We start from the raw sequence: 16,441 nt of genomic DNA on the forward strand, positions 1-16,441 counted from the left end.
ATAAACAATACCCCTCTTCTTTGAGTAATTATTCGTCACCCTATATGCTAATGTCATCCAGAGATGTTCGAACGAATATAGAACATATTTAACAATAAGACTTTCTCTGAATAAGAAAAGTGAAGGAACAGAATACATGGATACTTGTTGTAGTCTTACATCCGCACCATAGAAGTTTCATCGTGAGCAAAGCAAAACAATATAGAATACAAATAAACTAATATGATCTTACTGCAGAACCTGTGGGGCGAGAATGTGCTCAGGGCTGAACCACAACTGAGTGACCGAGATGGCATCCATCTTGTCTCAGATAATATTTTACACAGAAATGGGGCATAACTAAAACACATTATTAAATACACTTCTACACATTGGAGGAAATTTATATGAAAGGAAATTGCACTATATCTGTCTGTACATATAAAATCATGTGTAGAAGGGCATATTAACCATTGGTAATGATACACAAAAATATAATTCTTCAAAATAACTGATCAATGTCATAACAAGTCTCAACACCCAAGCAGACATGATCAAACAAAGCAACACTCTAGGGTGCTTATTGTTGGCGACTGCTAGACAAGGAGTACTGGGAGAAGAGAACTGGTTTTCTCTACAGTGGAGGATCTATTTAATAGATTTCAACAATGTGTACAACTGAAATTATCAACATATGTGATTAACTATTGCACTCTTTTAATTGTTGGACTTTCATGGGATCTTTTTTGTAAGTACTGCAGATTGAGTATTGGGCCAAGCTAAACCATTCCCATAGATAGACTGTTCTATAAAAATGTAATTACTGCTATGAAGAGGAACACAAAGGGACATCCAAAAGGTGTTCTTCCAAGGTTCTTGTAACAGGAAATGCACCACATCATGACTCGATTGGCTTCCTGGTTGCATTTCCTTACAAGAATGTCGAGCCAAAACAACTTTGGCACAAACTGTATAACGCTTACAATCCGGTTCTCACAAGTCGAACCACATGTCGCCTTCCAAACCAAAATGATCCACTTCTCCCAAGTAGGGTATACACACTCTGACACAACATGGCCTTAACAAAAAGAGACGATGAGAGGAGCTCAATCAATATTATTTCTGAGTCTCCGGATAATGATCTAAACTTTACATATGAATATGGTACATATTGACAATGATTAGGAACCTTCCGTTGTAAAAGGTATTTCTAGATTTCGTGATAAACTTACCATTCTCCACCACCCTTACTTTGTGTGGGAAACCATTGCCTCATTTCCTTGTCTATTGTCCTGTCATATGCATTCTTCCCTTTCGGTTGCTTGCTATAATACCAATTCACCAAAAATTATGATAGTTGTAGCACATAGGCCAATGGGGTGTTTGGTTAGATCAAAATGAACAGAAAATATTTGTGTGACACTTGAAGCCTCTGTCATTCCTTTAAGTAGGCCGTTTGGGCCATTGGTGTAGTACAGTGTAACAATCAGCAACTAAATAACACAAGTCACGGAAATGTGCTGATTGAATGTCACAATATGAAGTTCAGGAATGTCGACTGACATCTATATTGAGTACCATTGCATCGCAAGGTAAGTAAGCATGCACAGAAAAAATATAGACTTGCTATTCTATTTCAACATTTTTGCTAATTACGTTTAATAGTTGTAATTATTATATGGCTCTTGCTCTGAAAGTAAATAACATGGTGATGAAATGCCCTATTGTTAACTCCGCATCTGCTTACCTTTACGATTTGGTTGGAATCCATATTGCGGAGTAGACATAAGTGTAGATCGATATTTAACCATTCATGTTATGTTAGAACTATAATGTACGCCGGCAAAGGGGATTTCCTTGGCTTCTTTTGTATACAATCCTTAATCAAAGATATCCAGGCTCAATGTAGTTATACGCCCGCAGTCTCCTGGGTAAGGCACAGAACTTTGCTCCTGCCCAGTGGGATCAGTTAAAAATGCTGCCACCTTCTGGGCAGTATTTTGTCTTCTGGGCAGATGACTGGGGCCTCAGGGACCCTAAGGCTCCCCCAATGACCCCCAACAGAAATGGCACTGTGGGTGCCCCAGGTAGGCATGAGGGCATCCAGGTACATAAAAAAAGCCAGCTCCCATTTGGGAAGCCAGCCGGGCCCACCCCTCCAGCTCTCACCAGAAATGGAGCTGTGGGTGCCCCGAGCAGGCACTGGGTACCCACTTAAAAAAAACATACCGTCCGTCTACTGCCTGCACCCATGATAGGTGCCAACTGTGGGGCCGATTGGCCACGGGACCCTGGAGCTCCCTTCACAGCACCCAAACAAAAATATGATGTAGGTGTCCTGGTCGGCACAGGGACACCCACAACAATATTAAAAACGAAGTGAATAATAAATGATTCACAATTTACTATTCACTGCTCCTTTCAAGTAGCGCCCCAAAATAACCTGCAAAAGATGTTTACACTTTGTGTTTCAGCTAGGCAATGTCTCTAGTAGGTGCAGGGGCACCACCAAGCATGTTTGTATTGTTGAAAACAGGCTGTAGGGAGTACAGAAGTCCCCCCTTCAACATTACTTAAAAATCAGTATGTCTTCTGGGTCATTAAATCCATAACCCCAGGAGAACATTCAATATTTTTTTAATACTCCTAGTGGGAGCTCTGTGCTCATCAGCTGGAGTGCAAGGCTTTCTTGTGGTTGTTGTATGCTTGTGTTTTGTGGGCTAAACAATGTTAAAAAAGACTCAGAGACATGGAGACATGTTAATTTTATTTAAAAAAAACAATATGTCTCTAAGTATTTCATTCAACATTTTTCAGCCCATAAAACGCAATCATAAAAACTTTCTTAAAAGAAAGGCTCACAGACATGTTGATTTGTTTTTAATTAAAACTGTTATTAAACATTGCATTTTGTGAACTACTGGAATATACATTTGACTACAAATATTGGTGATTTTTGGACATAGATGATATATCTTGTTTATGATACTGATATGCTCACCCCTTGATAAAGCCAGTAGGCCCACTTTTCATATTTTGGCATTGTGACTCTTTGACAAAGTCATTAAGTCTGCCTGAGTGCAGGCAGGACATGCGTAGAGGTTGGGCGCCGGGCCTAATTCCACCCCTTCCCGGACTCTCATGGGGGAGCTGCCCTCAGTGGGACACCTTCTGTGTAGAGGTCCTAAAAAGTCTCTTGCTATGGCCCCTTTATGTCCTTCACCAGGGGGTGGCTCGTTGCTCGGTGGACAAGCTTGGGTGTGAGAACTGGGCTCCTGTTGGAGTACTGCCTCAGCTAGCAGGTGGTCTCTGATTGGGACTCCCGTCTGGGGAGATCACTGGCATGATTTCTGGCACTTTCTCCTCACCAGTTAACAAGATGAGGGGCCCACTCACCATTATCACCTCTGGTAGGGAGCCCCAGCTTTGTTGGATTACCCATGGTGCCCTGCTTTCCTACCTTCACCCCCAGGGTTTTTGGTTTGGGCAGTTGGCAAGTTGCCCTCTGCCCATGGTATTTGTTCTCTTTTAAGTTTTACTTGATCTTTCCGTTGATTACAAGTTTATTAAATGTGGCGCCCCTTCCATCTCTCCTCAAAATTCTTACTTCATCATGCTCATGTTTTCCTTGGAGTAGCTTCTACCTTCTTGCTGGGAACAGAGCAGTTCTCACCCAACCCACATCATGACACAAGCGCAAATATTCCAATTTATCTCCTGTAATATTAGGGTGATGCACCCCTCATCAAAACACTAAAAAATGCATGCTTTCTTTAAGTGCCATATGGGAGTGGTCCACATAGTGATCGTTCAGAAATCCCTTATCACTCAAAAAGAATATGAAAGGCTCTAGAGAAAATGGAGGGGTAAGATTTACAACACAAACTACTCCACTTACGCTTGGGGATCCCTCATCTGGGTTAAGGCTCTCCACCAACATTGGCTCGAAGGGCTGATTCATCCTCCTCAAAGCCAGAGTGGATGGTTATCCCCTCATTAGGTCACAGCTTACCAGATAGCAGAGCTCGTTTGCTAAAGTCATCTCGGGGACTTTCAGAAATTTTACCTAGGAATGCATTCTGCCCGTTGATTACGATTGGGTTGGTGGTTTGTAACTCACATTTTCTGGCTTTCTATTTGCTGGCATTATTTTCTTTAGGCTCTCCAGGTTCAGTTTGTCCCTCCCTTTGCCTAAACCATGTGTACTGTATTGTTCTATGAACTCCCTTTCTGTAAAAAGGTCTTTACATTTTGTCATATTTGCTGTACATTCAAAGACCGTGGTCAAATTTCATGCGCTGTCTTCCAAGGGCATTTGTTTGTATTTCTTTCTCTGATTTCAAAGTGAGAGGATTTATGTGACAATCTTGCTGGATACTGGGGGTAGAAAATAGTTTTGTTCTAGCACACAACAACGTTTAAATCAACTGTGTAAGTAAATATATCAGATTTAGGAACACAGATCAAGCAAATGTTTTGGTATTTCTGAAGTGTGTTGGAAACAAGTACTTTAATATGATCAAAACAAATCCCAATTTCCACACATTTTTGTGTGTATACTGTTTAGTTTTATTAGAAAACTGTATGGCTGTTCAACTGTAATAGTCATTTCAATTGTAAATGAGTTGTCTTTAATGGCAGTGTGCTACCATACCGTGCATACTGCACTCTACGTCATTACACTCTACTCTGCACCACTCCACACCACTGCACTCTACTCTGCACCAAACCACTTTACACCACTCCATGCCACTGCACTCTGCACCACTGCATTCTATGCCACTTCATGCAACACCTCTCTAATCTATCCTGTACCACTCTACTCTGTGTCAATGCACTTTTCACCACTCCACTCTCCACCACTGCACTCTACACCACTCCAGTCTAGGCCATACCAATCTACTCTGCACAACTCTACTCTATGCCACTCTGCAACACTGCACTCTATGCAACTGGACTCTATGCCAATAAACTCTACGCCAATGCACTTTACGCTGTAGCACTCAACTCTATAGCCCAGCACTCTTCGCCAGTCCACTGCACCCCACTCTAATCTACTCTGCACCACTGCACTCTACGCCATTACACTCTATGCCACTCCTCGCAACTGCACTCTACCCTGCACCACTCCACTCTATGCCACTTCACTCTACTCCGAAACAATGAACTCTACGCCACTGCATGTTATGCCTCTCTACTCCCCTGTGCCACACCACGCTATGCCACTGCAATCTATTCTATTCTTAACTTCTGCTTTCTACACCAATGCATTCTACACAACTGCACAGTATGTCACTTACACTCTATGTCGCTGCACTATCCTCTGCATCACTGTACTCTATGCCACTGCTCTCTACGCCACTCTACTCCAATCTACACCACTGCAGTCTGACACTCCCACTCTTCAACACTGCACACTCTGTCACTGAACTCCATGCCACTTGACTCTGCACTACTCCACTCTATGCTACTCCACTCTGTGCTACTCCACTCTATGCTACTCCACTCTATGTCACTGCACTCTGTGGCACTCTACTCTACTCTCCACCACTCAGTGCTAGTCACTCTGCACCACTATAGGCCATTGTACTCTATGCCACTCGATTCTACTCTGCACTCTGTGTCACTGCACTCTATGCCACTGAACTCAACTCTACTCCACTGCCCTCTGGGTCGGTCAACTATATCACTCCACTTTGCACCACTCTATGCCACTCTATTCTACATCACTACACTCTACAGCGCTGCACTCTACACTCTACTCTGCACCACTCTTTGCCACTCTACTCTGCTGCACTCCACTCTGCTCCACACTACTCTGTGCCACTCCACTCTGCACCACTGAACTCTACTATGCATCACTCTAATCTATACCACTGCATTCTACAATGCTGCATTGTATGCCACTGATTTCTGTGCCACTGCACTCAATACCACTGCACTCTACACTACTACACTCTGCAACATTCTACACCAATTCACTCTACACCAGTCCACCCTACTTTATGCCACTCCAATGTATGCCACTCTGCGCGACTCCACACTATGCCACTCTACTCTACAACACACTTCTCCACTCTTCGCCATTCCACTCTACGACACTCCAGGCAGCACTCCTCTACGCCACTATCTTTTAGCCACGCTGAACAGCAGCCAAACTGGTGTACAACATGGCTAAAACACATTGGCAAAACCAATAGCTCTTGCATAGGCAAGACCTATTGACTTTGCCAATGCTTGTTATAGGTAGAATCTATGCCCCCAACTCCGACCAGCTAAAATTCTTCCAGAGGCTTTATATTCATCTCTTTCACTGGGGACATATTCCATGAGTACCTGGGTCTTCAATTGTGTCTTAGACACGTCATTGGATAACTCATACCCTCCCTGCCCCAGTGCCCCTACTACCTCCACCTCATACAGCCTGGCATCATAGCACCAATAATGGTCCCTCTACCAATCCAGAAGTTGGGATTTACTTCTTTTATTCCACGCCTCATGATCAGTAGATTTATATGGACATAATTGTGTGCTCAGCCACTCTCTGCCCCTCGTTTGCCTCTGCAGACTACCAAGAAAGGGAGTTCTCAGATCATAACACCATTTTGCTGGGCCTGGCTCTGGGTGGAAATTCCTCTTCCATGCCAACCTGGTGTTTATAGCCCTCAGTCTCCAGGAACCTCACTTTAAGAGATTCTACTTTGATCCCAACACTAAGTCTACCTCTTCCCGGTCTACGTAGTGGGAGGTGATTAAGATGGTCATTAGGGGCACCAGTACCCACACATCTCTGAGGAACACAAGTCCATATCCAGAGACTTATTTAGGTTTGAGAAGTACTATATTTAGGTTGAGATGCAGGCTTTTCAAACCCCTCACTCTGGGCCTACTTAGCGGAGGCCATCCAGGTGGAGAGTCTTCAGTGCCTTTATTATGCAGCATTCACAGCCACATCTCACTCAAAAGACGACACATAGGAGTTACTGGCTTGGCTGATTAATAATGACACAAACACACAAGAATACACTGTTCCAGAAAAGGTCAGAAATCCACTAGGCACTTCTGTATCTAGAAGCAAATGCCCTCACACATCCATTGGATGTCATGCTTCATCATAGGGCTTGCTCCTCAACAGACTGGTGCTGCAATGTCTGATGGGCCCCCAAAAAGTGGCTCTTTGCCAGAGATTTTCATTGGAAATCTGTGCTGTGGTATAAAAATGCGTAGGGATAAATTTTAACTTACAGGCAAGGAGAGAGCAGGAGAGAAAAAGGGGTAAATTTGGCTCAAAACCTCTGGAAAACCTACAATTTATTGATCAAGGAAGGGTCTTGGTCAAGGTTAAAAAGTACTCTGGAGTGGAAAAGAGATAGTGCTCAGCCACTGTACCAGGAAATTAAGAAATGGATGAAGGACTTCCTTCAACCACTACAACAGGTCAACATATTTTGCGCCTAAAAATCCATACGGATCAAGTGGCGCTTCATCAAAACCAAACACAAAAAAACAAAAAACACTTCTCCTAAGCTACAGTGAAAGACCACAATGTGTCTAAAAATGTATGCACAGAAACTCGAGTCACAGATTACCAGTGAAGATCTCGGGCAGAGAGCCCTTTTTTGGGGGTCCGTTAGACATTCAGCACTAGTCTGACGAGGAGCAAGCCATAAAGATTGCTAAGAAGTTTTTTTCTGCCATTTGAGGCTTTTAACTCTGAAATGGGACCGTTTTATGGAGACAGTCGACTCTTATGGTGTTTGCATGTATATTAATGCAGCGTGATCACTGGAAGGAGTCACCATTTCTTCGGACAATCAAGGGGAAAGCTTTTAAGGACCATTCCAGTGAAAAATCCTTGACACCATTACGGACATGATTCTTAGGCCAGCCACTGTTCACATCTAAGACACAGGTTCAGTGTTCCCCTGGGACAAGACCATTTCAGGTCTGCACTAGTCAAACAGTAGGTGTTAATAACGTAGGCTCCCCTGCAAACATCTTAACGTTTTTCAAATATTTGCAAACTTTGGGGCATATATTTTTTTTTTTGGTGCAAAACTGCACTAAAGCAGTTTTGCATCAAAAAGTTCTGCACCGGCTTGCACCATTCCTGGGTGCCATCCAGGCACCATATTTATGGAATAGTGCAAGCCAGTGGAAAGGGTGGGCTAGCGTAAAAAAAAAAATATACGTTAGCCAGGTGGGGGTGGGGGTGTTATGGGAGAAGGGGGTTTTGCACAAAAAATTACGTTGGGCAGGTTAGAGTAAAAAAGAATTACTCTAACCAGCCTAGCATCATTTTCTGATGCAAAGCCATCCACACCACATGACTCCTGTCTTAGAAAAGACAGGAGCTATGCCCACCACCTCAATGGCCAGCACAGGAGACCAGTATCCCAAGGGTATGGCCATTGCACCCAGTGCCATGTAGGGGGCCCATTTCAGAGCCCCCAATGGCACTTTAAAAAAATAAATAAAATACTTACCTGTTCTTACCTGGGAAGGGGTCCCCCATCCTCCGCTGTCCCTCTGGTGTTGGTGGGGGTGTCCTGGGGAAGGCACCTGTGGGCTTATTCCATGGTGTTCCACTATGGAAATAGACCCACAGGTCCGCTAACGCCTGCCCTGACCCAGGCGTTAAATAATGGTGCAAAGCAAGCTTTGCACCATTATTTGACCCCTCCTCCCCCCGTGCGTGATTTTAGCATGCAGGGATAAACATGGCGCTAATGCCATAGAGTCATTTTTTGCACTGGAATGCCTACCTTGCATCTCATTGATGCAAGGTAGGTTTTCACGTCCCAAAAATGACTTTAACTCCATAACTTTGGCAATAGATGGGTCTAGCGCCAAAGTATAAATATGGAGTTCGTTTTGCACTTGTCAAAAAACATAATGCAAATTCGGCACAAATCAAGTATAAATATGCCCCTTTGTGTAGTTCACGAACATTACAAAGTTTAAATAAAAGTTCGGATAAAATGCCCACGAAAGCAAATTTGTGGGAAACAATCCCCACAAAAACCCACATTGGCAAATTATTAAACTGTGCAAACTTCACTAGGTATGAGGCTTTCAAGTGTGCAAAGCTGCTTGCTAAAAATTGAAATTTCAAACTAGTAGGATAGGATTGTGTAAATCATATTTCAGAACTGTCCAACCCATTTGAAGCTTAATATATGTCTGCAATTAAGTTGGGTAAGAACAAACTAGAGATTTATTGACATTTAATTGCCTCAAAAGGCCATTAGAGCTCGTCAAAGACCATGGTGGTCATTACAACCTCGGTGGTCTTTTTACAAGACCACTGAGGGACTGCCGTGCGGAAGACCGCCAGTAATGGCGGTTTGCTGCTCGGCGTATTATGACTGTTGGCTGCTCTCCGTCCTTTTTACGACGGCGAGCCTCCAACAGCCATACTGGCGGGCGGCGGGGAAATGGAGGTTGCTCCACCTCCACCACCACGCCAACAGAACACCGCCCAGCGAATCACGTCCTGTGATTCGGCGCGGCGGTGTTTCGTTGGCGGTGTGGTGTCGGCGGAGCAGCCCCCATGGCTCCCGTCCCCTCCCGGAGGATCGACGGACAAGGTAAGTCGATCGTCCGTTAGGGGAGGGGGTTGGGGGGTGTTGTGTGGGTGCATGGGGGTGTGCGTCTGTGTATGTAGAGGGCGGGTGTGAGTGCGTGTATGCTTGCGGGTGTGATGCGTGTGTTGGGAATGAGTGCGTGTATGTCTGTATATGGGTGTGCGTGTCTGACTGAGTGTGTGGATGTAGACATGTATGTTGGTGTGTGTGCGTGTATGTGTGTTGGTGGTGCCTGCGTGCGTGCCGTGTGTGTGTGAGTTATGTGATGTTGGGGGTCGGGGTGGGGAGGGGGGCCCTGCCACCTTTGGGGGGTGGCAGGGGTGGTGGGGGGGGTAGGGGAGGGAGTCGGGGTGAGGTGTGGGGGAGACCCCTATCAGTGCCAGGGATGGAATTCCCTGGCACTGATAGGGCTTACCGCCATGGATTTCATGGCTGTTCCTACCGCTGGAAATCTACGGCGGTAAGCCGGGTCGAAATACCGGTGGCGGTATTGTGGTGGCCGCTGGGTTGGAGACCCAGGTCTCCAGCCCAGCGGTCGTCTCCGCCCTGGCGGGCGGAACGGTGATGCGGCGGATGACCATGGCGGTAACCACCATGGTCATAATACGCAAAAAAAGACCGCCAGCCTGTTGGCGGTCTTACCGCCGCTTTAACACCGTCCGCCAGGGTTGTAATGACCCCCCATGTGTCCAACTCTACATAAAATGTGTTAAAACGAAATGCAGGGAAGGTGGAGGAGTGACTGCAGTTTGAGGGTAATGACATCTATATGTAGAGAATTGTATCGGAAAGTGTAATTGGCAGGCAACATGGGAATAAATGTCTAAATTTGGCGTTAGTATCAACTTGTATGACATGATTTGCTTCTTTGATAGAGGCAGGTGCAGTTTCAGAAAGCCTTTAAGGCCACTGTAGAAATCACCTTGTTGCTAATATCTTAAGGAACATGTTGCCTTTATTGCAGGGCTTGAAGCAGGATGGCTGAAGGAGAGATCACAACCTTTGCAGCCCTGACAGAAAGATTTAACCTTCCCAATGGAAACTACCAGAAGCCTAAGCTCCTGTACTGCAGCAACGGAGGGCACTTCCTGCGAATACTCCCAGATGGCAAGGTGGATGGGACCAGAGACCGGAGTGACCCATACAGTAAGTGAATTGCATCATTTATCACACATTGGCTATATACTTCTCATCAGGCAGGTGTATTCTTCAAGTTGCTTGTGTGACCCCGTTTTTTAACTGAACAGTTGAACAAGACAAGAGTGCTCATTGTCTCCCATACGTGTTGATCTGTCCTTGCAAATGATCTCACAACACTAAACAGGTAAAACATGGTGTTTAGGGAACTTAAAAATTAATTTACGGTCCTGTTTTGGGTACAGTTTGCATTGTTGGCTTAGGGCCATGACACACATAACAGATACCTTTGCTGAACACCAATTAAAAGTTAATTTAAGATTAATCAGAGATTCTTCCACTCTCTAGAGTATATTAAGGGGATATATTTAATAGGTAACACTTATATAGTAAATTTATAAAATAAAAATAAAAATAATAATAAAATAAAATACCCAAGAGTCTAAATCGCGAGAGCGTTAGCAATCACAATATAAAAAAACAACTTTAGCAAAAATAAAACGGTGTAGGAGGATTGTCTTCTCTCCTTGCCTAATAGGCAATGTATTGAGAAGATCAAAATGTTGACAACAACGAGTTCCATATGCCTATTGTAGCTGCTGCCAATTAACTTGCCTGGATGTGTTTGTATTTGTGATAAGGAGTTATATTAGCTTGAGTACATGTGGCTGTAACACCCCCTTACCATGGCTTTTGACACATGTGCCTTCATGTTTAAAATTCTGTGAATTATTCTGTTTGTACAAACCTCTGTTTTCCCATACTGTAATGGAGGTGCGGAGAGGGAAAGCGTAAAAAAGAAAACTCATTGCTAGGTCCTACGCCACATTCCTACTGTTCTTTGTCCCCAAGCCCACAACATTTACCCTCCACTGTCAGAGAGTTTACTTCTGGGTCATAGAACCCAATGGGTTTTCTATGCCCTCTGTAAATAGCTGAATTTCCTTTCCTAGCTGCATTCTTCTTTCTACAGCCTTTAGGCGTCCTAGAGCATCATCTACAGGACCAGGGTAGAAATGAAGCATTGTTGTACATTTTCTGTTTACCCAGAGCTACCAAGACTTTGATCAATTTCAGCCCTGATTAACTCTTTCTAGGATTGTACTCTGATCCATTCAATACCAAATTACCCTAAAACATATATCCAAGTAATATCTCTTTATCGAAATAGGGTCTTGCGTTTCCTGGCCCTTACGTTCAAAAACTTGTTTTTACAGTGCTTGGGAGCTGTTCTTCCCTCTTGGCAGGATGTTCTTCTCTCGCATGAGGCATCTCTAGATCTTTGCTTGCGTTCATCAACTATATGATCCCTTAGGATCGTGTTTAAGGAACTCTGGATTAACTGTAGCAAGTGACAGCTGACACTGTCTTTCAATAGGTACGTCTCACAAAGGGACTGCACTGTAGTCTCCATCCTACCTTTCAGTTGAGCAGAGCTTGAGATAATGATGGACGTAAATTCTGTTGATGCATCACATCATTGACTCAGACCCCTCCGGTCTCCCCCGCAATCATATTTTTGTTTCATTCACCTCATCCAATGAACTCCAAAAATTCAGGTGACTGGATCAGCCAGGGCCCTGGGACACCAACCCTGCAGGGTGGCAACATTTTTCCCAGCACCTCCTCCTGGCAAGAAGCAGAATGAGAGTGTGGTTTCTTTATAGTTTGTAAACAGTGATTGCAGCTTTATCTGGTTTCTTGCAATCCTCATGCTTCTGTACAAATCACTCAACAACAATAGCAGTCACACCACTTATCACATGGATGTTGGGCATCCATACCTGCTACACTTTAATAAAATGTTAACTTTGTGAGATAGGTTTAGTGGCCATGAAGATGTGGGACCACTCACTGCGTAAGAAGCTATTTAGCATTATTGCTCATTGACTGTGAACATTTACAGACATTTAAAGCATCTTCACATGTGCCCTTGGAATGCTTAATAAAGCAAAACTGTTTCAATGAAAAATTCATCAAATCAAGAAATTACACTTAACATAGCCTAGCACGATGTAGGATGTCCCTGCAAAACTTGCTGGGCTTCTGTTCAGCGATACTTAATTTGTTAGTGATGAAAGTGGCCTATTCGGTTTTCATTTTAATCACAACTGTGATTGGTTTTGGGGTCCCCTTTATAACTGCTGAACAAATGTTGCACCAAATTCGCACAGTGAAGGGAGGGTTCAGTCCTGAAGAACATTTCTCCCAAGCTTGATTCTTAGTAGTCAAGAGTGCTCACAGTGATTAAAGGGACAACAATGGGATATCATATGGAGGGACTTCAACCTTAACTACAAAGTCATAACTGGCCCTCAGTAGTAGAACCTGTGATAGCGACTGTGTTTTTAAGGTTGATGGTAGGTCAATAGAACATTGAAATTTGGAATCACTAAAAAGTTTGACACAATTTCACGAACCTGCATGAAATTCAGCAGAGTGTTTCTACTTTCAATAAAAGTCCAAAAGTAGCATTTTCCAAAGACATTTTTACTCTATTCACAAAAAAATGCTTAGCATAACTATACGAAACATGGCATGAAGGAACACTTTACTGAGCATAGACCTTTTTTGGTTTAATGGGAGGCTGCTCAGTAATTCTTTGTAGATACGAATGTGCTGGTGATCTTCAAATGGTTTATTATTTGAATAACTTGTTATTTGAATAGCTTGTTACGGTCCTGAGCCATTCACAAACCATAATTCATATTTAAAAGAACTCTGACTGGCCATTGGATGATTTTTCACGTGAACCAATTTGGTGGTCTTCATCTTTCATCAAGCCCTGACCCTTACAGCAAGTTATAATTGAATCATTACTTTCTCAATGGCAAGATCTGTAGATGATCCCTGAACAGCACTATAGGGTTGAAAAAACATTGGGGGCAATGAAAAGGCTTGGGCAGCACACCCTGACACTAGGTAAAATCTGCTCCCCAAATAAAAAAGTAATAGTGTTTTTTGTAGTTTGGCTTCCTGACCACTCCACACTCGATGACCAATGCTGATTGACTATAAAACACAATGCCCTTAATACCTGAAGGGGAAGAAGAGGGATTTTTGGGTCAGGGTACACGCTTGTGCTCTCCCTTTCATTAACCATACACCAAAAAAACAAATGTGCCCTTATTAAGTGCTCTCCAACCTGGGATCAAATCACCTTCAATGCTGAGAGACTCCACTATTATGGGTGATGTGTCTATCCCAGACAGTAAGGCTAGGACCTGAGGGGCATTTGCCTAAAAAGAACACTGTACGTATATAGAGCACCACCATCCAGGCAGTGACACTCCAAAACAAAGGGGTGCACTAGCCACCATTACAAAGTTTGTGTTGACCACACTTAGGCCCTCATTACAACCTTGGCGGTCGGACTAGTCTGACCGTCAAGGTTGTACCGCCAAGCGGCCGCCCATGCAGTCGGTAACCCACTGGCCGCATTTGGACATCCACGCTGGGCCAACGGGCGAAAACAGAGTTTCCGCCCACCCGCCTGCCGGCCCAGCGGGGATGTGAGCCTTAACATTGCAGCCGTCTCCTAATGGAGCCGGCTGCAATGACGTGGTTCGGCAGGTGCAGCAGCACCTGTTGCGCTCTTCACTGTCTGCCAGGCAGACAGTGAAAATTGCGATGGGGCTGTGCCTGGGGGCCCCTGCACTGCCCATGCTAAGTGCATGGGCAGTGCAGGGGCCGCGCGACTCCCCTTCCCGGCAGCCTTTCCATGGCGGTCTCTACCGCCATGGACAGGCTGGCGGGAAGGGGAGTCATAATCCCCAGGGCAGCGCTGCAAGCAGTGCTGCCCTGGCGGATTATAACCGCCGGGACAACAATGGCGGAAAACCGCCGGTCCCAGCGGTGTGACCGCGGCACTACCGCCGTGGTCAAAATATGGCGAATTGTACCGCCAGCCTGTTGGCAGTACGATCGACAATTCAACCCTGGCGGTCTTTGACCGCCGGGGTTGTAATGAGGGCCTTAGTCTTGCAAGCACTGTACAAGTGTGTTAATAAGAGGATGTTGCGCAGCAAGGTTTTTGAAAATGTTTCCTTCCTTTTTTTCAAAAGAGATGTTTTGGCCAAGATTGAAATTACTTTGGTATGAGGTACCATGCCACCTGTCATATCTGTTTTTCACGTCCTTCCCCTCTTTTTGACTGTATATGTTTAGAGTGCTACCATCCAGGTAGTGGCACACCAGAATAAACAAGTGACACTTTGTAACATTTCCATTTGTTCCCTTTGTGAGTTTTGAATCCCCTGTACACGTACAAATTAGATAGAGCACACCAGGAGGCCTTATGAACTACACTCCCCAGTATGCTGTTTGCAATGTGACCGCCACGTCAGTTTACGCATATCGCTTCTCTAGAAATACCTGATCTGCCGTCATGCTCACCAGCTTCAGGAGGAGAACGGAGACCCAGTTAGGTGTATCTGCAGGAGAAGTCTTTTGACAAAGTAAGTCATTGCCTCGAAAAGAGCCGTCTGGGTGGATGTACCGCGAGGTCCCTGGGACCATTGTACTTTCTATTGGATATCTATATATTCTTCTTCCCCTATACCGTGTGTGACTACAGGACTCCCCTCTCCTGCTCCTCCATGGGGTGTAAGCGTCCTGCAGTTAGGATGAGAGTTAGGTCTAGCAGCCTTGCATGTGTGTATATATCACCAAGTCACTCCTCACTAAGTGCCCTATGCATATTTTAAAGAATAGGCTTACACATGCATGAAATTGATGCAGCGTGCTGTGTGATCACATGAGTGGCACAGCTTGACCTCACGAGGCTGACACAGGCCGGCTGGCCTTGGATTTTAACATATACATCCCAGCAACTATATTCCAGTGCTTGTCTGTGTTGATTTTGTTTATTTTATTTGTGTTTTACACTAATGTCAGTCTGTATAAATGTATATCTATGTCTTTTTTTCTCCTTAAGACCCTTAGACAAAAAAGGAAAACACCTTTCTTGGCACATCCAGAGATCAGTATCTGGTACTGTATGTATGCATGTGCACTGAGTATATGAGTACAATAGACATGGATATAAATAGGTTCTGGTTCTGAAGAAAGCCACGGACCCTGAAGGGGGCTTTTAAGGGCTGAAGCTTGTCGACTCGTGTGGACTTGAGTCACATAGTAAAGCCTCATGTGTCCCATAGTTTATTTTAACCATCTCTTCACCACCTTCTTAATAAAAGTACAGTTTTTCTGGTCAGGAAGGTGACAGGGATTTGTAGTTGGATCCCCCACTCCCCAGATCTTCCCTGAACAGTCCCTCAGCCTTTTGATGAGGGCCTGCCCGACATCAGAGTATTCTTTGGCGAGTGTGGGATGGCCGATGATGATGCATGACACCCAAGGGGATGTGTGAATCCATCCCGTTCTTTTTAGGCAAATTCCCCTCAGGTCCTAGTCGTAGTGTCTGGGATACACATTTCACCCATAATAGAGGAGTCTTTCAGCATTAAAGGTGATTTGCTCCTATGTTGGGGAGCACTTAATAAGGGCAAGTTTGTTTTTTCAGTATATTGTCAATGTTGCTTGACCACAAACCATTTCTGAATATCTGCAGTGCTCTTCCATCTTGAAATGATGGTTATATTTGGCTCTTAGATCTCGAAGAGTCTGCATATACTTTGCGAAGTAGGACACTTAGTGGGAATGCTCGTAGGAAGCCTACTGCAGGGGTGTCAGGTCCCCTAGACAACCAAGACCGGGATCCAGATCACCTAATTCCA

The 16,441-nt window shown here is 44.4% G+C and overlaps 1 protein-coding gene across 1 annotated transcript in view; it reads left to right on the forward strand.

Annotated features, from left to right (window-relative positions):
• FGF1 (fibroblast growth factor 1) overlaps nt 1–16,441 on the forward strand; it is a 328,310-nt gene that overhangs the window by 255,104 nt on the left and 56,765 nt on the right. Inside the window, exon 2 of the mRNA XM_069244700.1 lies at nt 10,531–10,712. Coding sequence (XP_069100801.1) covers nt 10,544–10,712 — 169 coding nt within the window. The 5' untranslated portion in view covers nt 10,531–10,543. The remainder of the gene's footprint in view (nt 1–10,530; nt 10,713–16,441) is intronic.

The sequence above is a fragment of the Pleurodeles waltl genome, chromosome 7, assembly GCF_031143425.1.
Source record: "Pleurodeles waltl isolate 20211129_DDA chromosome 7, aPleWal1.hap1.20221129, whole genome shotgun sequence".
NCBI classification, from domain to species: domain Eukaryota; kingdom Metazoa; phylum Chordata; class Amphibia; order Caudata; family Salamandridae; genus Pleurodeles; species Pleurodeles waltl.